The 26,753-nt window shown below is 36.1% G+C and overlaps 1 protein-coding gene across 2 annotated transcripts in view; it reads right to left on the bottom strand.

Annotated features, from left to right (window-relative positions):
• Positions 1 to 9,311: 9,311 nt before the first annotated feature.
• ALCAM (activated leukocyte cell adhesion molecule) overlaps positions 9,312 to 26,753 on the bottom strand; it is a 213,869-nt gene continuing 196,427 nt past the window's right edge. For both annotated transcript variants that reach the window (XM_053903311.1, XM_053903312.1), the window contains 2 exons: positions 13,235 to 13,351; positions 9,312 to 11,758 (listed from right to left, as the gene is read on the bottom strand). In XM_053903311.1, the coding sequence (XP_053759286.1) occupies positions 13,264 to 13,351 (88 nt within the window). In that variant the 3' untranslated portion in view covers positions 9,312 to 11,758; positions 13,235 to 13,263. The remainder of the gene's footprint in view (positions 11,759 to 13,234; positions 13,352 to 26,753) is intronic.

Here is a 26,753-nt window from a genome sequence, read left to right as displayed (position 1 = left end):
TTGCTCTTCAATTCAGTAATCAAGGTCCATGTTTTTCCACATATTTTCCTTTGTGCCATCAAGAACCAAAACATAATTAAAGCCCACAGTGCTGGACTTTTAAGTCAGTTTTGCAATGATATAGACGTAGCCTGCCTTTGAATTCCATTTGGAACTTATTCAACCCATTTGGTCCATGCCTTTTCTATCTCCTTCTGTAATTATTTATATCCTACAGGTTAAAAGAATGCTTCTAATTTTCCTCCAATGTACTGAAATTTAATTTTGTAAGTTTCAATGCTGAAGCTTTTCATATTTTCTCTTAAAGTGACAACTGTCCTGATTGCTGCCAGGCAAAGTAAAGCATCATTGGGCATAACTTGTATCTTGATTACAGAGATGTTAAATGTGAGGAAGTAAAATACAGGCCCTAGGATTGCTGAGTAGTTAGAAAGAAAAAAAAAAAAAAGGTTCACTTAAACATCATGACATGTGGAGACAGAATCTAATCAAAGCAGCTAGTTGAGTGCCTGGGTTTAAATCCTCTCTTTAATTGCTGACTTGTGTCCAGTGGCCATCTATCTTCCTGTCTCCCTACTTTCTCACCACCTTCCCTTCCATATTTATTCCACATGTTTATTGACTGCCTATCATGAAGTAGACATTAGCATGGGTACTTGGAAGTCATTAGAAAATTAAATAAAGATCACAACTTTATGCAGTTGATTTCAGTCTTGAAGCATTTGATAATTAAAGGGGGGAAGACATTTTAGATGAATGCAATATCACAAGTCAACAATGTTGAAATAAGAAATGCATTTTTTCTCTGCTACCAATTTGGACTCTTTAGGAATTGCTTTCCTGACCTTCAAATTCTTTATATTTGCATATTACATAAATAAACGTATGTATGTGAGTGTTTCTATGGGTGTGACACTTTAAAATCACAATTACAGATGGAGCTATTTTCTACAGAATATCATGTATTCTTCAAGGTGAAGAAGAAAAACTTCTGCCTAAAATGATGATCAGTGAAATGCAAAAAGGGCAACAGCATGGAAAATGAAACATAAATGACGTTTATAAAATGATCTTGGTTATATTTCTCTAAGGTGTTGTTTGCAGCCCAGATGACCCTCTTATTTAGCACATGAGTTCTTGGTTAACTAAGTTGCCTTTGGGGTTCCTTTGCTGTCATTCATGTGTATTACAGATTTTATTTTTCCTCCCTTAAATCCACAGAGGATATATATCATTCCCAGATACACATAGTCATTTTTGATTTAAAATATTTCCCTGTATTCTTCATATAGGAACAAATCTATTATTTTATACAGGGAATATTTTTTTTCCTTTGCTTGATATCACAAGCCAAAGAGCATATCATTTTCAGCAATTTAAATTTTAATGAATCAATGTGCTACATTTGATTTGCGTCTGTTCCTTCACAGCCACATAACAGTAGTTTGCATTAATCAAATTAATAGTAAAGGGGTTAAAATTGCCAGCTTCTAAGGGAGGGACATGTCAGCGGTATTAAACGTTGAATTTGGAATGATCCTCCTTGCATGTTAATTATTAGCTGCCTGAGATGCAGAGGAAGCTCAAGGAAATGATACTCTAACCATGTGTTATTTTAATTCTGGAAAAGATCCTTTAAAGGATGAATTACATTGCAGTGTGCTTTCTAATCAGACCATGCATTAATTTAGATCAATGACCCCAAATCCTTTAAATCTACTATCACTGGCGGTAATTGCAAGGATTCTATAAGGCTGCTTAAAAAGTTTCCTATCAGGACAAACAGAAGATAGATTCATTTACAAAATCGAATTTGCAACTGTGCACAATAGAAAGCTCATCTCATTAGTTGTAATGGTGATCAGATAATTTGTGCCATCCTGTATTTGCTGGTGTGTGTAAGACTTGCAAAAGAGAGGAAAAGTGGAAGGAAACGTAAGAAAGAAATTACAACTGACATAGTTCTTGTCTACAAACACCTGATTGCTTTCAGCAGCCTTGGCAATGTCATTTAGGGACTCCACAGTGCAAACGATCATTTTTCCTTGTTAAGCCGAGGTATACAAGTAAGAAATGAGGCAAAATTAGCCACTGTCTTGGTTGCTGTATTGTCCACTCAATGACTTTCAGTCTCAAGAACCAGACACTCAAACAGAAAAGAGCTGTGTTTTTTCATTCCCTACCCCTGGATGGAAACTGAAACAAGATTCATGAATTTTTGTTTCCCTGAGAGATAACAGTCAGTTTTTTGTCACATAGTCTCAATTTAGTAGTGTCCAGTTTAAGATAGGAATTAACAATTTAATCTCCACTGTGACATAAAGCCTTTCTTTTTCTCGTTTTGCTCTAAGACTTGGGCACAGAATTGGGGTGTGCCTGCTTTTTTGTTCATCCCCATCCCATCCTGACTCTGTTTCTCAAGCTTCAACTCTCTGGACGTGGAGCATGAGGAAGGAGGAGGGAAAACGCTAGTGAGGTAGGAAGTTTCTTACCCGCTGATGGCTTCCAGACCTCTGGCCTTGGGGGATATTTAAAGCTGTTTATTTTAATTTTTTATTATTATTATTATTTTTCCCCCACCATAGCATACCAGGCCACAGAGCTCCTATAGACTGAGATACAAAGGAAGCAAGTAACTAAACGGATGGAATTGGAAGAGGTGATGTCACCCCAAACAGCATCCCATCGATCTTACCTGTACTGGGCCACGTAGGTCCACATGGCTGCTTAGTGCAGTAGAAAAGGACGCAGTAAGATGAACGTACATATGTGGAGTGCTTACTATACAGCAGGAACTGCCATCCTTTTGCCTTTATCAAACCTCGACATTGCCATCTACTCTGCTGAGAGGAACACAGACCTGACTTCAGCTAGAATGAAAACTCTTACGTATATGAGGAGACCATTTCCAGAAATACCCATGAAGAGCTAGGCCAGCATTTGCCCAAGGACTAATCTAATAGACTGATCTAAATAGACTAATCCACCATGAGCAAGTCTGGTGCTGTGACCTCAGTGGAGCTGAGACTCTGCTTCCCCAAAGTGAGAAAAGACACTTTTAGTTTGCATAGTTAAGTAACGCCCGTTTCTTTGCTTACTGTCTCAGTCTCTGTAACCTACATTCTGTTGAACTGGGTTTTCCCACCCTGTGGTGATCTCTAATTTGTACCTAACAGCTGGGCAAAGTGTCATTTTCTGCTTCACATGCACATTTTATTCTTTAAAGGGCAATAAGCTCTGAAGTAATTAGTGTTGCTGCCATTTTACAGATGAGGTAACTGAGGCTCAAAGTTTCTGGTGTTATATTCAAGGCCTCACTGCTAGTAAATTGTAGATCCCTGTTCATTTAGAAGTCCATTCAAAGTCTACTCCTTTCTAAAGACTACAATTTTTTCTTTAAACCAGTAAGTACACCAGTCTTTCAAAAATGTCCTGTGCTGTTTGGGGGACACAAAAAACAAAATACCCACCTCTGCCCTTACACCACTGCCACCATTACTTTATCCAGGATGTAGTGGGTAGTCAGAAGCCGCATGGCTTGCAGGAAAATTTGGCGAGGGCGTATGCGTAGGTATGTTTATTAACTCTTTCCGATTGTTTCGTATTTAAACAATCCCATTCATATCTCCTTCTCCTAACATTGAAACTTTCCGGGGAGCAACTTTATAGGTCTAAAGAATCTATGCCTAAAATGTGAAAACATAAGAAAAAGGTTAATGAAAGCAGTGAGGAAACTTCTGATCTCTTTTAGGATATTGCCTGTGATCTTTAAGATTCACTTTCCGATTTAGTGCCTCGGCACCTGAGAGCCTGCTGATTTGTATGATTGTCCTAATGACCAATGACATGAATTACTGAAAACCTAATTAGGGCTTTTGAGCAGAGAATATTTTTAAAGAGACTCTGACATTTGGTGAGGAATGTGGTGTCAGCGGAATATCTAGCCTGAATATAATTCCTAATTTGGGAAAAGGTATTGGCATGTAATTATGGGGGCATACAGAGAGAGCAATTATACGAACATGTCTTGAATGCTGAACTTCCAGAACAATGTAAAAGGACAAATGTGGACCACAGCCAGACAAGAACACATAATGTGCCCGGTCTGTCAAGAGAGTTGCATGTGATTTACACAGTTAAGAAAGATCTCTAAATAGCAACCTGGCATTACTGCAAATAATTCTTACATGTTGATGCCAACGTATATTTAATAGCATATACAGGCCTTGGGGGCCCTAGGTAGTGAATGCTGATCCTAGGAAGCTCAGGAAAGAAGGAAAACATTTCAAAAGCACAGAAGTCTAAAATTGTGGCTCTAATAAGATGTGTCTGTTCTTGATATTATCCTGACATAATCAACCAACCAGGAAAGTCAGTTGCTTCTGAAAAGGTGTACCAGTGACCTGTTGTTGCATAACAACAATATCAAAACTCAGTGGCGTAAAACAGTACTCATTTATTATTGTAGCCCACGTGTCCATGGATCATCGGATTGACAGGTAACGTAGATTGGGCTCAACTGATGCCCAACATATGTAGATTGATGTAGATTTGATCTTGGTTGGGTTTGCTCATGTGGCTATGGGCTGGCTAGGAGCCCTGCTCTAGACTGGGCTTGTCTGAGGCACCTTAACTGGTGCAGATCTGCTCCGTGTGTCCTCAACCTCCTCCTGGCATTAACGGGCTTGCCTTAGCTTGTCCTTTCTCACAGCGATGACAGTATAAGAGGCGAGAAGCAACATGGCAGGCCACTTGAGTCCCAGACTCAGAACTATGAAACTATCACTTCCATGTGATTTTAATGGCTAAACCAAATCACATGGCTGAAACTAATGTCAAGGGGTGAAAAAATATGGCCTGACATTTTGTGGGTAAAACTGCAAACATACATGCAAAGGGGATGGAGACAGGTAAGAGTGGAGAATTAGGGCATCTAAGGCAACAAACAGACCACACAAGATACAGGAACAGGGTGTTTTTTTTGCAAAAGCATTTAACTTTAGGAAGCATCTTCTGAAATACACAGAGTGGGATGGAAGGAAAGGACCCATACTTTGATATAGCTATAGTAGCTTCTTTTAAGAAGAAAATATGAGCCAAAGATAAAATCAAAGACTGTGTGAACTGTTACTGACGTGCTTCATCACACAAAGTCAACTGTTAGCAAAAGCTCAGCTAACTGTAATTATAGAGATATGTGCTTTAAATCTGGAAACTTGAGCTCATTTGGGGAACCAAATCATAAGTGAACAGCTCCCTGTGCTCATCCAACCTTCCAAACGTCTGCTGCTCCATTCTGGTCTTTCACTTCTAAATCGGAATGTCAACTATTCTGGTAAAGCCCATTTGACTTTGCTCCCAACCGCTGGGATCAAATGCTTGGAAAAATCATTTTAAAGGAGAAATTGAGAAGCAGATTTCCCAACCCCCAACCTATATACGCATACAAACCCTAACCCTCCAACACTAGGAGGGGGGGCTAATGAAGCCAAACCAACAAAAGCTGCCTCACGGCCAGTTTCTCTTCAGTGGAAACAGTCCCCAGGCAATGGTGGTGGGGGGATTTGTGTAAATTTCACTTGCTCTATTTTGCAGAAATCCCACAAAAAAACAGCAATGTTAATCCTCACAAATCTTCACAACCCTCTGAATTGAACACTGATTCCATACATTGCATTAGCTTCAGGACACCAAAAAATATAAGGAGTCCTGTGGTGATAACTGTGAAGTACATATCTGATATCTTAATAACTTTATTACATGTTATTGTGTTTGAGAAAAATTAAACTCCAAAGAATGAAAGAGTAACAAAAGTCACTACAGGCACTATTTAATTGTGTTTCTGTGAAAACAGATTATTAGTTAGGAACATGGGGGAGTTGGTGTTGCGTATGTGTTTTTTGTGGTGTTGCCTTTGTGACCAAAAACTCGTCCTCTTTTTAAACAGCTTATATGCAACGATTATATACGAAAAACAAAGCTCTCCAAATTAAGAAAAGTCACAGAAGGATTGCTCCTGTAAGAGAACCTGCAAACGTTTTTTAAAAATAATCATTCCTCTTGGAATCAGATTCAACAATAGGTAATGTCTGTCTCTCAATACAAAGACTATTTGAAAGCTTTCTAATCAGTCTGAGAAAAAGGAACATAGTTTACTTACTGCCAATAATGTAGAAGCCCAAATTTTCTGGGTGAATTGAGTTTTTGTAACAGTTTAGCATCCAAAGATTGACTGTTAGACATAAACCTTTTCTTTTTTTTTTTTAATATGAAATTTATTGTCAAATTGGTTTCCATACAACACCCAGTGCTCATCCCAAAAGGTGCCCTCCTCAATACCCATCACCCGCCCTCCCCTCCCTCCCACCCCCCATCAACCCTCAGTTTGTTCTCAGTTTTTAAGAATCTCTTATGCTTTGGCTCTCTCCCTCTCTAACCTCTTTTTATTTTCTTCCCCTCCCCCATAGACTTCTGTTAAGACATAAACCTTTTCTTAACAGAAATATTCCATTTCCTTAATGAGCCATTCCAGGGAGAGTGCTGTGAATCAGTTTCCAAGCAGTAACTACATAATATTTTACTAATAATGAGGTTTTCTTACTGATGAGAATTCAAAGAAATGTATAGGGCTCCCAAAATTTTAACAGTTATTTCTGTGGAAGTGAACATTTCAGAGGGTATATGAATCAAGCCATCAATTTAAACTGCTAATTGAAGCTTAATTTATCCTGACTTACCTGGGAAAATATAATCAGAAAAAATATTTATGGGAAAAGCTGAGGTTTCATTTTGATTATCTCATAAATAGTCTAAATTGAGTTGCTGTCAGCTTCCAATTTTAGCAAATGCTGTACCTTCTGGAGACCATAGCCTCTACTCTCTGATAATACAAGTTTTCTTAAAGAATATAATAATTTATTTTGAGCCTCTATGATGTTGAGAACCTTATTTATTTCTTTGAAGTATAGAGTTTATAAAATTAGGTTTGCTCATACAAATTTCACTGCAACTATTGAGTCTAGTATGTGCTATTGTACCTGTTTATTACACGTACGAATGGCTGTCATCAAATATCTTGAATATTTTAACTCCATAGCTGCGTTTTGCAGTCCTTCAAAACATTCCTTTTTTGATCAGAAAATTCTATGTCCTCCCTTCTAGGAAATGGGGTAAAATAGCCCACAGTGTGTGTGTGTGTGTGTGTGTGTGTGTGTGTGTGTGTGTGTAACTGAGTATCTTTCTCTCATTCAGCTGCTTGGCCATCACAAGGTAAAACCTTTTCCAGAGCTAGCTAATAAAAAGGGACAAGACAGATAACTTGAGAATGGAATCTCCTTTTGGAGTTCTATGCCTGTGTATTCATTCCCCAATGAATAGTTGTGCATTTGAGGAGCATTTATAAGGAAAAATGAGAGAAGAACAGATTTGGAGCAAAAATAAATTGGATTAGAATAAGGATGGTGAATAGGTGAAGACAGCATGCTGGGGGAAAGAAATGAGCTCACTTTTTGACTTCATATTTTCGAAAGTGTGGTTTTAAAGTTTAGAGGAGAAATAAGCAATCCATATTTAACTTGGGGATTTTTATTGTTAAAGTATTATAGCTATAAAGCCAAATCTAGACAATTGATTGTCTTAATAGAATTAGTTCCATTGGATTCTTTAGACATATAAATTAAAAACTAATATTTATATAGAATTTGTTTTTAAAGCAGTTTCCACGTATGTCTTATATTACTTTAAATATGAATGTCATTAGTTACTTAAGAGGATTGAGTAGGTTATTTACTACAAATCCATCTTTTTGGTATCCTCCCCACGCATAGATAGATGTTTATTCTTTTAACAGAGATAATAAGCAGTAGAGTGAATAGAACTTGGACTTAAGCATGGGTTCAATCACCTGGTTCAATCACCTCTGGTGTCTGTGATTGTAGAAAAAGTTATTTACATTGTCTTCATCTGTAAAGTGGAGACAGCACCTCCTGTAGCAGGATGTTGTGTGGATTAAGTGAAATGATATAAATAACACATCAATACAGTGCCTGTCTCATCACTGGTATTTAGTGTATGACAGGAATATGCATCTGCTTAAAAATGTAGCGTGACATATCTATATCACATGTTATGTGTGCAATGTATGTCATATCACTTTTAAATATATATGCTTTAAATATACACATATAATTATATATGTATAATAAAATATCTAATCATCTAAATACAGATATTTAAAAATTATGTAATATTGGCCTATTATAGGATTTGAACATCTTAGAATAATTATTTAATAATGGTGTAAGCCTTTCATGTGTCAATTAGTATTTCCCAACTTTACATATTATGAAAAGAAGGATTCCTTTATTAAGAAATAAAGGAATAACTTCTTTATTAAAGAAGTTTGGGGACTATAGTAGACTAGGGCAACATGACCTTGAGAATCAGGTCATGTCTGTCTCTTTCTTTCTTTCTTTTTTCTTTCTTTCTTTCTTTTTTCTTTCTTTCTTTCAGTTTATTTTGAGAGAGAGAGAGAGAGAGAGAGAGAACAAGTGGGGGAGGGGCAGAGAGAGGGGGAGGAGAGAGAATCCCAAGTAGGCTCTGTCCTGCTAGCATGGAACCTGATGTGGGGCTCGAACCCATGAACCGTGAGTGAGATCATGACCTGAACCGAAGTCGGACGCTCAGCTGACTGAGCCACCCAGGCGCCCCTCAGGTCAGGTTTAATACCCAACTTACCTACTTAAAAGCTAAATGTATTGGGGAGTTATAGAACCTGTCTAAACCTTAGTTTTTAGCTATTAAATGGGGACCATTTAATAATATTTACAACTACTAAGGATTAAATAAAATAATGTATGGATGACCCTAGCACATAGTATTGCTTCAATAAATAGTAATCTCTTTCTCTGATGTATACATAGCTGGCTTTATCTTACTTTGAAGGGAAAGAATTTCAGTGAAAGTTCATGCCTATGTAATTCCAAATGGTAGGCTGAATGGTGTGTTAATGGAGGGAGTGAAGAAATAGAAGAGTGTCCTCTTAATTAAGTTTCTAGGACAGCCACATGGGATACCCACAGTAAGTATAATCCTACCACTGAAGATGGAGACACATTCTAGAACAAGACACTGCTGCAATCTAGGAGTGGCTAAGGTGGCCCGCCTGACATAATGGGAAGGCATGGACAATTTTGTTTTGCCGCATTCCCTCTCCAGGCACAATGATTTCCCCCCTCTTTAATAAAGACGACTACTTTCTACACATGAACAGCCTAGTTCATGAAGACAAGAAGACAGCTGTGAGAGAGATGTGAAGACATATTTCATTTTTATTATCTTTTAGGCATAGACGGGTATGTTAATCCATTTCCACATACAATTCCTGTAATCACAGATAGGAAGTGAAACTTGAACTGGCAAAACCTGTCTCCTGTTTCCAAAGAGTGAAATTGGAGAGATGCAACCTCAGAAGTTGAGGATTGTGCATTATCTTCCTTCCCAGTCTTGCTGTGCAGATGGCTGCCGTTACACAAATACACTCCGCTTTTTATCCCGGCATCGATTCAATTGTAATAATGCTGTCCCCTTTCCCCTGGCAAACTTTCTGCTGTCCGTCCAGAACTCTGAGTTGCGAATGTTCTGCTCTCTAGGTTCTGACAGTTGTTTTTGCACTCAGTTTACTACAGCAAGTGGAAGCCAAGAAATAATTGTAGTATGACCCTCTCTATTGCAACATTGCTTCTTTCTGCAAATAGATCTTAGGAGTTAGACTTTGAATCTTTGATCTCCCACACCAAAAGAAAAAAAAAATTATATGGAAGTGATTTCATTTTAGTGTTCGTGGTTTATTGTGGAAAGCAGGTGTTTAAAAATTTTAGAATTTCTTTAACAAAATTCTAAAGAGAGAAGGAAAAAAAAAAGAAATCACAGTATTTACAGAGATAACAGAATGGCTTAGCCATGCAAAAAAAATAACTTTGGTTTTTCCCCTTTCACTTTGGTTTAAATATTGACCAAGATTCAATTTTTTTCCTGCCAAATAAAACTTCAATACATCAAAGTTTAGAGGCAAAATAACATATTTTCTTTTTCCCCGTAATATTTTATACAGCATTGAGTCTAATAGGATATTTTATGTATTTAATCCATACCAATGCACTACAGGAAGCTTTTATTAAACTGAGTCACTACTGCCCAGACAATAAACAGTTCATTAAATGTACAATAACATGTGTTTCTTAATGCAGAAGTGGTAAAATATTATTCCCAATCTTTTTCTGACTTTATCTTCTATTTGTTTTTCATTGCCATCATAATTTTTTATTCTGTCAGTCTAGGAAATAAACATCAGTTTTCCTTTTGCTCCTAAAGAATACAGTTTTTTACCTGGAAATCTGATGTTCACTTTTTTTTTTTCTGTAAAGTTACGTAAATCCTGGGACAAAAATGGCTGTGCAGTGTTCTCCCAGAAACCAAGCTTCTGCTTGAAAGAGCAAAGTTTAAAAGTCTAGTCACAAGTAGCTATTGGCCCTTATCCAGTCTACCTCAAAAAGTTTCCATTTATACTGCCACCCTAAAAAGTTCCTCAAGCATAAAACATGTTTATAAAGTTACAAATTTGAATGTAACTAAAGATACATAGACATTTTATTATTACACTCTCATGTACTGCTTGATAAATTATGTACCAGTTAAAAACACTAAATTATCTCAAGGTGCATTCAATATCTGTAGCGTAGTTAACAAAAACACACACGAAAAAAATATATATTCTATATTCTGTGGAAAATAACACAGCTTTGATAATGACCACTGTTAAAAATCTCCAATTCTGACTGATATCTTTTTTTAAAGGAAATAGATATAATTTTAAGGCAGTGGATAACCCAAAGGATTTAACACCAATTTTTAATTACAATGATTTACATCGTGATCTATGAAAATGGGAATGTTATCCATGATTTTTCCAAACTGTCTCTCATTTTTCTTTTGACAGAAAATAATATATTAGCAGTTGTCTCTGAAGGTAAGTGCTGCCCAAATTCTGTGTTATGTCCTGTTTCAAATAGGCGAAACTGTCAGTTTGGGAGTACCATTATTATGTATGTGCGTCCGTATGCATGTGTGATTTACTTCGGAAAGTCAGCTGGTGGTGCATGATCAGAATCAGCTCATCGGCTGCTCATCAGTCTGACTCTCTGCCTCCATCTCCCTTGTGATAGAAAAAAATCACAGTTTTTGAATAGAGCAATGTGTGTGTCCCCAGCCTTCACAAGCTGCCACCTTTGGGATTTCGGTGCTTGTGAGAAAATTTGGGGGCATTACTGATAGCAATCAGAATCAGAAGTGTGCCTGCTCCGATTATCCATATAAACAATTGAAATAAAAACATTACATTATACATCAGATTAACAGCAACTCCCAGAACAAAGCTTACAGTGTATAAAAATAGCTACGTAAAAAATTTACATAAAAGGCAAACCAAAAAGAAATCCTCAGTGCAGACATTTACAGAAAAAAAACAAAAAACAAAAAACCAAACACAACATATGACCTATTATCATGGCTGCCAAAACTTGTTTTTGTTTGTAATTTCACTTCATTGTTTTTACTTGAGATAATTCTCTAAAATCCTGTGACAGCTTGGTAGAATGAACTGCTTAATACTTGAACCATGAATTGCTGTCAATGTCTTTGTATATGTATTAAATACAATCCACGTTCATGCTTCAATTGGTCTATATAGTTTTTTTTTTCTCTGAAATGATGAAAAAAAACACAATTTAGTAAGTTACCATAGCAATCATTTTTCACCATCAACAGATGCTTTGTACTAAAAGTGATAGGAATTACTTTATAGGAGCCTTTCATAAAACTCCATTGTCCCTGAGCCCATCTGTGATCCCAGGCACTGTTGCAGCCCCTTCTACAAATACTTTTTTCGAATTGTTGAAGAGTACTTATTTTTATGAAAATTGCTTAATTCATATGACGATTAGAAGGTTTTTTTCAGGAAAATATTGCATTCTGCAGGTTTTGTCTTTAAGCTTAAGTTTTATTTGAGACTTTATCAAATTTTGAAGATAACCAGAATGTAAATTCTATGTTTACAAAGGATTGAGGAATGCACCTAGAGAAGCAGAAAAAAAGTCCGACGGGAATGCTCATACTTGGCCTCCAATGGACAGCAGGACCCAGCTCTTACTTCTTTCACATGAGCAGTTTGAGATCTGTTTTCAGATTCTAAAAATGTGTTATCCCAATTATTCGATCTTTCTTTCCTGTGTGTATCCTTCCAATTGTAATTATTTCCCATGCTTGCTACCTGGGGTGACCTACTCAGATTGTGACTTGTGCTTTATTTATAATGAACCAAAGCTTTACTGTGGTTGTTGGGGACTGTTACATCACATGAGTAAACTACAGCAACAGTTATTCTCAAGGACACACAAAATAATTTGTCCAAATGGCTTCTGTGTTTGGCTGGCTGAAGAGATCATAAATAAAAATGAAAAGCTCAAATTCCAAGTGGCAATACCATGGAAAAGACTTTTTTTGAGATTGTCTTAAAAAAATCATACTCATATAGCTATTATATATAAATATATGCAATATATGTAACACTGATATATACATTATACACACATACACATATATGTGCATATGTAGATACACATATACATATACACACACATATATATAATACACATACTATCTGCAAAAGTTTTGTGTGTCTACACAAATTTTTTCATTAAAATAGTTTGGGGAATGGCTGCATAAATACACGACACTTGTAAGTATATTAAATCCTTAGATTAAAATTTTTATATTTAAAAGTTCTTCTCATAATTGCTTTTTAAGATAAATTTGAAGTATTAGAACCAGCTCTCATCCAACCAAAGTATCAATTTAGAAAATTCAACTTCTTTGCACTCAGCAAAAATTCTGGCATTAGAAGACAAAATGCTAATTGAATGTTACAATCTCAACACTGATTTTAATTAGTCACAGAATAATGATTATTTTTTAGAAGATGGGTAGACTGTTGAGATTCCGTTCTTCTGAGAACACCTTTCTGAGTTACCAAAGTTTCCTTTGGCAAAAACTCTCTTCCTGTTTGGAAAGTTGCAATTACGAAGCATCTCAACGTCAAGGCTTACTTTCCCTTTCGTCTCCTAGGTGTTTTGTACTTTCATTGGGAATTATTTCTATAAACCTCAAACAGCCTACCCACCTGGACAACACTTTAGAACAGTTTCTCTCTTAGGCTTCTGTTTTGTGATTGTTTTCTTCTAACTTTTTGTTTTCCTCCAGATTACCAAGGTCCTTGTTTACATGTTTTGAGGCAGTCCTGTAAGAAAATTAAATAAATATCATCACATTGACACATGTGTATTTAACTTTTTAATTTTTTTTTAATTTTAGGGTTCACATGAATGTATCTTTGAAAAGCAAATGTTTTACATCTAATATAGACAAACTACTGGGGTGAACAAATCCACATCTGTGAACCTGGACTGGTAACAAAACACGTTCCAATGAGATTACCTTGGGTAATGGGGTTGCATTAAATATATGGTAGGAGAAAAACCAACTAATTATTGTGAACATAGACTATACATACTTAGTTGCATCATGTTTTGGGCTGTTTTTTTTTTCCTCTCCACTTTCTGGGAAGTAATTATTATCAACTGAATAATCAAAAATTTCCTTTTGGCAAATACTTTCTGCAAATTTTCTCTGAGGGTGTTTCATTAGTGCCTTTCTCTTTTGTCATTCCGTATTTTGCATCCAGATTGAACTAATGTCTTGTATCTTTGTTTATGAATTCTGTTTTATCAAATAAATCACAAGCAAGATTAGAAAGAGACCCAAGTTTATGACAGGAATCTGGCAGCAGAAGCCAAAGTAGCTTTAACATGGTGGTTCTCAAACTGTGGTCCTAGACCAGCAGTATCAGCACCCCCTGGGAACTTGACAGAAGCGCAAACAGAACAACAGAAACAGAAACTCTGGGGAGAGGACCAGCAATCCATGATAAACAAGGCTCCCTGGTGGCTCAGCTTCTGCCAAAGTTTGAGAGTTGCTGCCATGGTTACACATGACTGGGTTCTATCCTTTAAGAGCTGAAATCAGGTTTTCTTAAGCACACAGATAAATTCCTTGGTTTTAGGATGACCCAGGAGAAACCATAACTGTATTTCAAAAAGTATACCACTCCCTCCCTCCCTCTCTCCCTCCCTCCCTTCCTTCCTTCCTCCCTCCTTCCCCTCCCTCCCTCCTGTTTTCCTTCCCTCCCTCCCTCCCTCCTGTTTTCCTTCCTTCCCTCTGTCCCTCCCTCCTTCCCTCCCTCCCCCTTCCTTCCTTTCTCTCCTTCCTTAACTCTCTCCCTCCCTGTTATAAGCTCATCAGCAGAACCACAGTGATATGGTAGTTTAAATTATTATTGCCATATAATTCCTAATAATATTTCTATTTTTAAGAAAAAATATATATCCAGATGTGCCAAGGAAACTGGGGAGAAGACTCCATTTTTCCCTTAAAAGTATTTCCATTATTGAAATGGATTCATTTGCTAAGAATCACAACTTTACTAGAAAGAGGTATGTAATGGTATATGATATATGTCCAAGTGAGATAAAGACATATGGCTCATTTAAACTGGGGACACTCATTATATTTAGCATGAGTTTAATTTAATTTTTGACTTAAAAATTCTTAGTTTAGCTGAAACTACAGCCTTCTAAGTCCATTCATAAGGCAGGAGAGCAGGCTCAAACTCTGCCAACATGAGAAGTGCTAAAATATGTAATAGCATTTTACAACAGACATTTCAAATGTAAATAAGACATGCTGTCAGTTGGAGTCTATGTCTTGATCTATATCATATTATCACATAAATATTTCCTACCTTGCAGTAAAATGGTACATTATGGTGAATGACAACACCCTTATCCTATATATTTTCCAGGAAAATGGAAGAATGATGCAAATGGCCTTGCTCTTTTTCTCATATTTTTCTCATATAAAATATATAAACACAGTATATATTTTTATATAACATATAGACATATAGACATATGCTGTCTACATTATATCTATATATCTATATCTATATCTATATCTATATCTATATCTATATCTATATCTATATCTATCTAAAATCAAGTAGAAACTAAAGGAAATTTGACCCTTATACTGGATGAGCTCTATTTTTACATAACTTTTCCTCTGAGGTCACTTCCCAGCTGGAGAGGCATAAGCTAACTAAAACTCTGAAAGTAAAGGAGAAAAAAAATCTCAGAAAGAAGAGAGCCACAGAGTGGTGAGAACCCCAAATATTCGTGTAAATCACAATAAACCCTTTGGATGTTATTTCTTCCCTTGGAGGAGAGAAATTTCACTTAGCCAAGTAGAAAGCAACAACTGGAAAGCTTAAAAATGTGCTACAGGGGTGCCTGGGTGGCTCAGTGTGTTAAGCATCCAACTTCAGCTCAGGTCATGAGTTCAAGCTCACATCAGGTTCTGTGCTGACAGCTCAGAGCCTGGAGCCTGCTTCGGATTCTGTGTCTCCCTCTCTCTCTCTGTCCCTCCCCTGCCTATACTCTGTCTCTCTCTCTCTCTCTCTCTCTCTCTCTCTCTCAAAAATGAAAAAATATTTAAAAAAAAAAGTGACATAGATTTTAGCTACTACCCTACATGAGAAACATATGTTTGGAGTTGAATCTCACCAAGCCAAAAGTCCTTGGCAAACATATCAATCTTTCCACTGAAATCCCAGAAAAGCCAAGACTCTGTGATGAGTCTTGGTATTCAACCTAAGATATGTATGTCATATAAAATGTAAATGTAACTTTCACAAAATCAAGGAAATCAGCCAGAAGTTGAACTGCCTGCCAAGAAAAACAATCCATATCCTTTAGGAGAATATAATGGAACATGGAATCTCTATAACATATCACCCCCAAAAGACCAATATATAATAAAAAAAAGTTACCATACATATGAAGAATAGAAAAATGTTAACATAAAGTCCAGAGAGTATCCTTGGATGACACAGAATTTGGAAATACAAAGGAAGAACTTTAAATCAGTTACTATATTACATGTTAAATGACATAAAGAAAAAAGTGGTGACAATGAGCGAATAGGCAAATTTCAGTGCAAAAAAAAATGTAAACAAAAATGATTCCCACTGCAAATGAATAATTCACTAAATTATCATATCAACAGATTGGAGGTAGCAGAGGAAAGCCTCAGTGAACCCACAGGACAAAACAACATAAATTATAAATTTTTAAAAACAGAAAGATAATAGGAAATAAAAGATCCTCAGTGACTTGTGGGACAATATTGAGTAGTCTAACATATGTGTAATTGGAGTCCCAGTAGAAAAAGTAAAAGCAAAGGGGGTAGAAAATATATTTAAAGAAACAATGAAAAATACTCCCAGATTTGTTCATGTTCATTAACTTGGAGATCCAATGTGCTCAGCAATCCCCAAGCAGGAATTATACAAAGAAAAACACACCTATGTATGTCATAATCACACCAACCAAAAGCAAATATAAAGAGAACTTGAAAGTAGCCACAGAAAATTTGGGCAGAGGAGCAATGACATGAATAACTGCTAATGTCTCAGGAAAAAAATGCATATAGGAGATAACTAAACATCTTTAAAATGCTGAAAGAAAAATATCTCAACCCAGAATTTTATATCCAGTAAAAAGATTTTTTAAGCAAAGGTAATAAAGACATATAAAATTGGATGAAAGAAAACTGGAATAAATTATCGCTAGCAGACCTGTGCTGAGAAGTATCAAAGAAAGTTCTTTGGTTGAAGGGAAATGACACTACATGGAAACTAGATGGACAAGAAAGAATGAATTCAGATTATATGTGTGTGGTAAATATAAATACTATTCAAAACAATTTTTATAAAGACAATCATTTAATACGATACATACTGCATTATGTAAGACCCTTGAAACATAATTTTATTTAACTTCCTTCATCCTTTTTGCTATTGCTGTCATATTCATTACAACTCATTTATTATCAACCTCACACTATAATTACATGAAGGAGGTTATCTAAAATTATGTTTCAAGAGTTTTAGATTATTACATGAGTAGATGGTTACAATTAAGAGTTCTTATTGTAATCCCTACAACAACCACAATAAAAGAATAGAAAGAGGTATAGTTAAAAGGCCATTAGAGAAATTAAAATATAATACTAACACTTATCTGAGTAAGTCAAAAGAAGGCAGGAAAAGAAAAACAGAGTACAACTAGAAAACAAATAGTGAGATGGTGATCTTAAATGTAATTATATCAATACTTAAGTCAAGTGTAGCTTGGCTAAATCCTCCAATTAAAAGGGAGACTGTCACTCCCTCCCTCTGCCTCTCCCCCAACTCATGCTCTGTCTGTCTGTCTGTGTGTCTCTCTCTGCCAAAAATAAATAAACTTTAAAAAAAAATAAATAAAAGGGAGACTCTCAGACTGTCATAAGCAAGTAAGCAAATGCGATATTCCAGGCGTTAAAATTTTTTCTGGATGGTCCAGATTGTAACTATTTCAGGCTAGGAGGCCATAGGTTTTTGTTCCAACTCTTCCACACTGGCGTGATAGTGTGAAACAACACAAAGCACATGTGAAGAAATGGGCATGACTGTGCTACCAAAAACCTTTCTTTACAAAATCAGACAGCAGCCTGAGAGTCATAGTCTTAACACCTTTACCATACATGAGGTGCACTTTAACTATACAGAAATCGCAAACTGAAAATAAAAGGAGAGAAAAAGATATACCTGTGAACAGGAAGCGTATGAAAGCACTATAGCTGTATTCATATGGGGCAATGTAAAGTTCAACACGAGGAACATTACAGCACCAATGAGAGACATTTCATAGTTACAACAGTTTCAATACACAAGGAAGTCATGACAATTGTATGTGTATGTAATTAATGAAAACATAAAGCAAAACCTGACAGAATTAAAGGGAGAAATCAACAGACAAATACACAACCTTATTTAGAGAATCTAATACTCCTGTCTCAGTAGCTGGTAGGATTAATGGACCAAAATTCCGTATGCACAATCATGATGAAGTTACTAGCACTGAGCTAGCTCTAGTACTGGAAGTACTGGCTTGTAACCCTCTTACATGTGAAGTGATGTTATATAATTTGAAAAAAAAATCTGTAAGGATAAGAAGATTTAAACAAACTGTTATCTATCTTAATCTGACATACAGCTATAGAACACCGTACCCATCAACCACCAAAGTGTTTTCTTCAAATGCTCATCTAGCACTCTCCAGGTAATGCTGCATGGCTGCATGGAAGGCCGAAAGAATAACTTTCAATGCATTTCAAAAGATTAAAAGCTTACAGAGCAGGCTGTCTTAACAAAACAGAAGTCAAGGAGAAATGTGTGGAATTTAACACAGTTTGAGCTACCTGGCTCCAAAGAAGAAACCACAGAGAAAATTGAAACACATTTTTAACTGAATGAATATGAAAACAAAATATACTGAAATTTGTGGAATGCAGCTAACTCAGTGCTGTGAGTGAAATTCATAGTTTAAATGCTTGTGTTATGAAAGAAGAAAGGCTAACAGCAGTGATCTAAATTTTTAATTCATTTATGAAATTAAAAAAAGAAGAGAAAGTTGAATAACTTTCTAAATAAAGTAGAAGAAAAGAGAATAGTAATCCTAAGAGCAAAAAGAATTAAAATTGAAAATAAGCAATAGAAATAAAAATAAAACAAATAAGAAAGTTATTTGAAATTATTAGAAAATTGATTAATTCTCTAAAAATACTGAGCATGATAAAGGAATAAAATACAAATTAACAATATTAGAAAGTAAAGTGTTATCACTGCAGAATCAGAATTCTATGGGTAACTTTTTGCAAAAGTGTCAACAATGTAAATGAAATGGACATTTTTCTTGAAAAGCTTACCAATTATTCAAGAGGAAGCAACCTTATGTCTATTAAAGAAACTGAAATCATAATTTTTGTTTTAAAACAAATTCTCATAAAGAAAACTCCAGGCCCAGGTGGTTTTATCTCTGAACTATATCAAATATTTAAGGAAATAACAACATATTTCAGTAAGAGGATGGGACCCTTTCCAACTCATTCTAGTAAGCTCACATTACCCTTGTACAAAAATTTAGCAGAGACATTATAAGAAAAGAAAATCACAGATCACTATTCCTCATGAATGTAAACAAAACAATTCTTAATAAAATGTTGATAAACAGTATCCATCAATATATAAAAAAATATGATATAATACAGTAGGCTTTATTCCAGGAATGCAAGACTAGCTTAATATTCAATAATCAATCAATATAATTTACCATTTTATCAGAATAAAGAATATAGGAAAACAATATGATTTTTTATAGAAATAATATAAATGCAGATGTAATGTAATGTAGATGTCAAAAGAGCATTTGAGAAAATTCAATGATAATCTGTGATAGAAAATTATCACGAATATCACTCTCAGTAATCTAGGAATATTTAAAAGATTTCTTCAGCCTCTTAAAGGGCATTGTGTAGTAAGGAATTTGGCCTTGCCCAAAGAAAAGTCTGGGCTTTGTCGTTAGTTCTTGGGAGATAATCTCTAAATAGTTAGGATATCCTAAGTGCTAGGAGTGGCTTTCTTTTTCCTGGTGCATCTCCAATCGCATCGAATAGTTTATGCTGAGAGGTTGTCTCAGCATATGGCCATCAACATCCAATGGTCTTAGGGTGCGGGCTGGCCATCCTGTAAGAACAGCTATATGATTTAGGGCTTTCGGCTATGTGGTATCAGCCTGATTTCTGAGGAAGGGAGAGGCTGGAGATTGAGGTAAACCATATGGACACGTAGTCAATCAATAATGCCTGTGTAGCAAAGCCCTAATAAAAACTCTGGACAGTAAAGCTCAAGCGAGCTTCTCAGATTGACAATAGCCCATGCTTTTGCCACACATCAGTGGCAGTAGAGTAACATGTCTGAAGACAAAGGAAACTTCACATTTGGAACTCTCCCAGACTCTGCGCTATTTCTTTTCCTTGGCCAATTTCAACATATCTATTACTTGTAATGAACATAAACGAGAGTATATTAGGTTCCAGTAAAACTCTGTATTTCTAGCAATTGATCAAACCTGAGTGTGGTTTTGGGAAACCCTCAACTTGAACTAGTATCAGAAGCAAGGATGTTCTTATGTGGACTCTTCCTTCTAAACTCAGTATTTGCACACTAACTCCTTGCATTGGGGGTCAGAAGTCTGGGAAGATTTGGCAGTTGGGAGAATCGTACCTTAGCCCCACAGTCTGGCTAACTCTGGGTAGGCATATATGAAAAACAAAGAGCAAATATCATACATAATGGCAAATATTGAACAATTCCCTCCCTAAAATTGGGAACATGTAAAGATTTCAACCGTTCTATTCAACATTGTATTGGAGATCTCTATGAGTGCAACAGAGCAAGAAAAAGAAATAGAAAAAGCATACAGAGGGGAAGGGAGGAAGTAAAATTATCTCTATTTCCAGATGAAATGATTGTTTACATAGAAATCTTAAGGAATCCACAAGACAACGAATAGAATTAACAAGTGAATGTAGGAAGGTGGCTGTATACATTTCAACAACAACAAAATAATCATATTTTTATATAAAAATGGAAAATAAAATTGCAAAATAATTGCATTTATAATAGCTGCAAAAGACATAAAACATAAGAATAAATTTTATAAGACATGTCCATGTCTACATTAAAAGTTATGAAATATTGCTAAGCGGGGTGCTGGGGTGGCTCAGTCAGTTGAGCATCCGACTTTGGCCCCATCATGATCTCATAGTTCGTGGGTTCCAGTCCCACATTGGGCTTTGTGCAGACAGCTTGGAGCCTGCTTCAGATTTTCAGTCCCCCCCTCTCTCTGGCCCTCCCTGCTCACTATCACTCTCTCAAAAAATAACATTAAAATTTAAAAAAATATATTGCTAAGAAAAAATGGAAAGTAAATGGAGAGAAAAATGATATTCACATATTGGAAGGCTAAGAGATGTCAAATTTGAGATTCAAATCTACCCAAATTTATCTATAAATTCAAAGCAACCATAATCCCACAAAGCTCTTAAATTTTTTTGGTAGAAATTAACAAGTTGCTAAAATCTATATGAAAATGGAAAGAAATAAGATTGTTAACACAAGCAGAACATCAAAGTTGAAAGACTTACATTTTATTATCATTATTTTTATTACCACTATTACTACTACAAAAGTTCCAAGGCCAGAAGAAAATCTTTTTAACATATGATGCTGGAATGAGTTGACAAATATAACAAAAGCAAAACCAACCAAACAAATAAGCCAACTTTGTCTTGTATCACACACAAAATCTTAGATATATCATATTCTTAAATGTATAAAGTTTCTAGAAAAAGACATAGAAAAATATTTCTGCTATTTAGGGATAAGCAAACATTTTGTACCATGGGCACAGAAAGCAGTAAGCATAATAGGAAAAAAACTCATAAGTTGCTCTTCATTAAAATTAAAAACTTCCACTCATTAAAAGACAGCATGAAAAAAAGAAAAGCAGTCACAGACTAGAACAAAAGTCACAATATATCTATAACAAAGGACTTTTATACAGAACATGTAAAGAACTCTTACAGATCAATCACTCACACACACACACACACACACACACACCCAAATACCGGTAAAATCACAAGTAAAAGACCTGAATAGTAACTGTACAAAAGATAATGACCAATAAGTACACGGAGCTTAAAATCATTAGGTCTCAGGGAAATGCAAGTTAAAACTAAAATTAGATATAATTTCACACTTCCTGGAATGGCTAAAATTAAACAGAATGACAATACCAAAGTTAGGCAAGAATGTGGAAAAACCAAAATTCTCATACATAGCTGGTGGAAGCGGGAATTGGACAACTATTTTGGACAGCTGTTTGGCAATTTCTTATGAAAAATATCTACCCTATGACCTAGCGATTCCATTTCTAGGTATTAACCCAAGATGGTGAAAACAAATACTCACAAAAATGCTTATATAAGGATTTTTTTAGCCATATTATTCATAATAGCCTGAACTGGAAACTATTCAAATGTCCATAAACAAGAGAATGGATTAAAATAATGTGACATATTCTGACAATGGAACACTACTCAGTAATTTCAACAAATCATTAATATATGTATCTCAGGAACACTATGTTAAAAGAAAAAAGCGAGGCACAAAAGAGTACGTCTTGTATGAGGCTCCAGACTAGACAAACGTAATCTCTAGTGATAACAATCAGCACAGTGGTTGCCTAAGGGAACATGGATAGTGGGGCTGAACAGGAAGAGAGTCCAAGGGAATACTCTGGGGTGATGGGATGCTCCATTCTGTGACTGGAGTAATGGTCACAAGATGTATTACATTTATCAAAACATTTAATGGCACATTTATTGTAAGCAAATTTTACCTTAATATAAAAACATACAGAGCCACAAGCTAAAGCATATGCCTCTAGTCAGAGACCGAAAGAACCAGGGAATATGTGCAGTGAAAAACTGCATAACATTTTATTTCCCTTTCTATTTACTTTCTAGGTGGATATATTGGTCTAGGGATGATTTCATCAAGTTACATCAAATAGAAGAAAGAGGTATCAAGAAAAAGGGAGTGACTAGAATTTTCCCTAGGGAAGCTTTACTCAGGGCAAATCACAGTATTTTTCAGTGTATTTGTTCAGGTAAATCAGGCCAAAGATCACTGTTCACAGTTTGAAAAAAGGGTTGTTAAAGGCAACATGAAATATTTGTAGAAAATGTTTGTAGAGTTAGAGTTGAGTAACTTCAAATGAATTGCTTTTTGTTTATTTTTTTTTTAAGTTTACTTATTTTTGAGAGAGAGAGAAAGAGAGAGACCTCGAGTGGCAGAGGGGCAGAGAGAGAGGGAGGGAGAGACTCCCCAGCAGGCTCTACACTGTCAGCACACAGCCTGACTTGGGGTTCAATCCCACGAACTGTGAGATCATGACCTGGAGCTGAGATCAAGGGTCAGATGCTTAACCAACTGAGCCACCCAGGCACCCCATACAAATTGTTTTTCTTATTTTAAAGTTTACAAAGCAAATTGTTTTTCTTATTTTAAAGTGTACAAAGCAAAAAAAAAAAAAAAAATATATATATATATATATATATATATATATATATATATATATGAAAATGAAACTGTAAATGAAAAGCAAATATCTCCCTTCTTAAACTCACTCTCCAAAATTATAACTGCTAACACCCTTATAATGCCTTAATGTGCCAGGCACTGTTCTAAATGTGGTACAGATATTACAATGAGATTAATAAAATTGCTTGTGATCACACAGCTACTAAGTAGCAAAGCCAGGATTCAAACTCCAGGGGTCTTAGCATCCATGCACCATGTTACACAGTTATACAAATATGCTAAGTGTTAACCATCATGAAATGTGCTAAATAGAAATAACAATAGTGTGGTTGGTGGGGGAGGGGGTATATATTGTGTTTATGTACATGAGATTTACATAAATTTTATCACTGATCTTTCCATTTGTATTACTGAGACTCCACTCTACCTAGCAGGAAAAGCATTTAAAAATTATTCTGATTACTTTGGCTTGGTTTTTAAAATGATATAGTAAAAATAAATACAACTTTATGGATGTATCTTTTTTAATTTTGGAAAATAGCAGAGATTTGAAATAATTATAGAGGTTATAAATACCTCTACTACTGGAAGAGGAAAAATTAATTTTTTTTTAATGTTCATTTATTTTTGAGAGAGAGACCGAGTGTGAGCAGGGGAAGGGCAGAGAAAGAGGGACACACAGAATCTGAAGGAGGCTCCAGGCTCCAAGCTCCGAGCTGTTGTCACAGAGCCCGACGCAGGGCTCGAACTCACAACAGTGAGCCAAAGTCAGATGCTTAACCTGAGCCAAAGTTGGATGCTTAACCAACTGAGTCACCCAGACACCCTAGAAAAATTTATTTAAGTCATTCTCTTTAGCAAAATATTCTCTAGTCAATTGATTTGAAGGACAAGTTTAGGCATTTATGAAGAATGAGTGCTTGGGTCAAAATTATTATTGGTTGCCTTAAACTTTCTTCATTGTTCAGCTTTTATGTAACTTTAAGAGAACATTGAAATCATAGAATCGCAATAATCATGGAGGAAGCCCTCGAGGTGACCATCTAGACTAATCTGTGAGACTGAGTAAAGTCTTGGTCATAGGGTCAGAGGGCCTGGATTCTCATCCTCATGTGTCAAGTCTGAGTTGCAAGTGCTTGGACAAATACATCCTCTGAAGCATGCTTGCTCACCTATAAACAGGGAATAACAGGATCTGCTCGCAGGGCAGATATGAGGGTAAATGTGACAGTGGACAGCAAAGCCCTCAGCAGTGACAGAGGCTGACCAAACTGACGTGAGTCATGGAGCTGCTGCCCATGGCCATATAGCCGCTAAGTAGCAGAAGGGAGCTCAAACTTAAGTCTCAACTCTTCATTCTGTGTCATTTCCATAAATGCAGTGCCTATTAAGGGTTCAAACTGCTTTTAAATAACTTTTGAGAAGACTCTCCAACTTTTTTGGTGAGATTTCCCTCAGTATTATAGACTTGTTTTGAGATCTCCTTTGAAGGAGGTAGGGAACGTATAATGGTAGTATCAACTAAGTGTGCCTTCATTTTAACACTTCAGAGTTGCTAAGACATTAGACCCTAAATGTTCTCACCACAAAATGAGGTGATAATTATGTGACATGATGGAGGTGGTAGCTAATACTCTGGTGGTAACCTTATCACCATATATAAATGTATCGAATCAATATGTCGTCCACCTTATTAACCAATGTTGTATGTCAACTACGACCGCATTAAAAAAATAATTTAGTGGGGAATGAAGAAGTTTGGCAAAGTGAAGGAGGGTGAGAGTGGCAGTCCTAACCAATGCATCACAATCTTGCGAGGTGGTATTATGAAAAGATAAATAAAATGTTACACTAGAATTGCACATTTGGAAAACAAAAAAATACCCATTTAAAATAACTTGCACATGGAAGAGTTCATAAGATTTTAGGATTTTCAAAAGCAGACTTAGGTATAACAAATTTGAAAACTCTTTCAGAGGGAGCATGAGTAATCGTTAAAACTTCCTAGGTAGAGGGACGTTTTCTGCGATTTCTCATTTCTGGCATGCCTGGCAGACCCCACAGAATGGCACTAAGGCTACTGGCATTTAAGCCTGGGACCCTGAGAGTGTGGAATTGCCTCTTTCAGCAAACTGGCCATTGATACCTGTGCAGGCAATTAAGGTCATATCCAAGAGAATAGTTATTTTTCTTCCTTCCCTGGTCACAGCTCTCAGCAAAGTGAGTTTCCTCCTGGGCCAAGCTTAATAAAGAGTTAGAGGATAGGAGGGCTCTAGTCCCTGTGTCTCAGAAGAAGACTTGTCAGCATTTTCTGGGTTTGAAGAAGGAAAAGAAGAAAAATAAATAGTTCGTCTTATTATTGCTACTTCCAACTTCATATCCTTAGGAATTTCTAAGACTCACTAAAGAAACTCTCTGCTAAAATAGGAAATCCTTAAGTCTTCAGTAAAAATCTCAAAAAATGGCCTTTCGTTTAGGCCAATAGTGAATATGGGGACCATCTATTACATAAACAATTAGAGAATTAAAATAAATGTAACAATTCTGAATATGCAACAAAAACAGGATGCCACCTGCAGCCTTACTGTTCAAAATGTTTCCTTAAGGTGGGTAATGTTGGTATAGCACATAGCTTGGCTCAGGGAACAAGGCTTCCCTTCACTTTTGAAGAGAAAACATATTTGAAATTTTAAAAAAATGAAACGTGTATATACAGACAGCTAGAAAAGATTTTAAAAATTGAAAACATTATATTTCGATGCAAGCCCTTTCCTCTGGAAACATCTCAGGTAATATCTAGCAGGGTCACGGATGGATGGTTCTGCCCTTTGAATGGCCAATGACCTTGTGATTGATCGACTGGATGAAGACTCTAGCATTTCTACATTATCTTATTTTCCCTCTAGTCCACTGTTATTTATGGTTTGATAGACTAATGGGGCATTTTCTTTTCTCCCTTCTTCTGGCTGCCTGCTAGGTTATGGAAAGAAACCAATATTTGGATTAGCCCAATTTCTTTTTTTTTTCTTTTCTTGAGAGAGAGCAAAGAGGGGGAGGGGCAGAGGAAGAGAGAGAGAGAGAGAGAGAGAGAGAGAGAGAGAGAGAATCTGAAGCAGGCTCCACATACAGCCTGACACAGGGCTTCATCCCATCACCATGGGATCATGACCTGAGACGAAATCAAGAGTCGGGGGCTCTCAACCAACTGGCCCACCTAGGTGTCCAAGGATTAGCCCAATTTATAACACAAGGAGAGAGGCCATGTCAGGCCTGCATTTTAAAGCACACTTTCCCATCCCTCGCACTATATTAAATGCCAGCAACCAATCCAAGTCAGATAAATTTTAATTCCAAAGAAGTTTTGAAGCAGCAAAATATACTTGAAACTACATGGGGATATGGAATAATATACTGCACGCACTACCTTGAGCAGGTTAATTTCACAAGGACTTGGACACTGTGAAATAGGGTTACCTGCATTTAACTCATTAAATTGTTGAGAATTTCAGTTAAAAAAAATAAATAGAAAAAAGAC

This window comes from Panthera pardus, unplaced genomic scaffold, assembly GCF_024362965.1.
Source record: "Panthera pardus isolate Hobbes unplaced genomic scaffold, ASM2436296v1 HiC_scaffold_16, whole genome shotgun sequence".
Lineage (NCBI taxonomy): Eukaryota > Metazoa > Chordata > Mammalia > Carnivora > Felidae > Panthera > Panthera pardus.
This window is presented reverse-complemented; position numbering and strand designations above follow the sequence as displayed.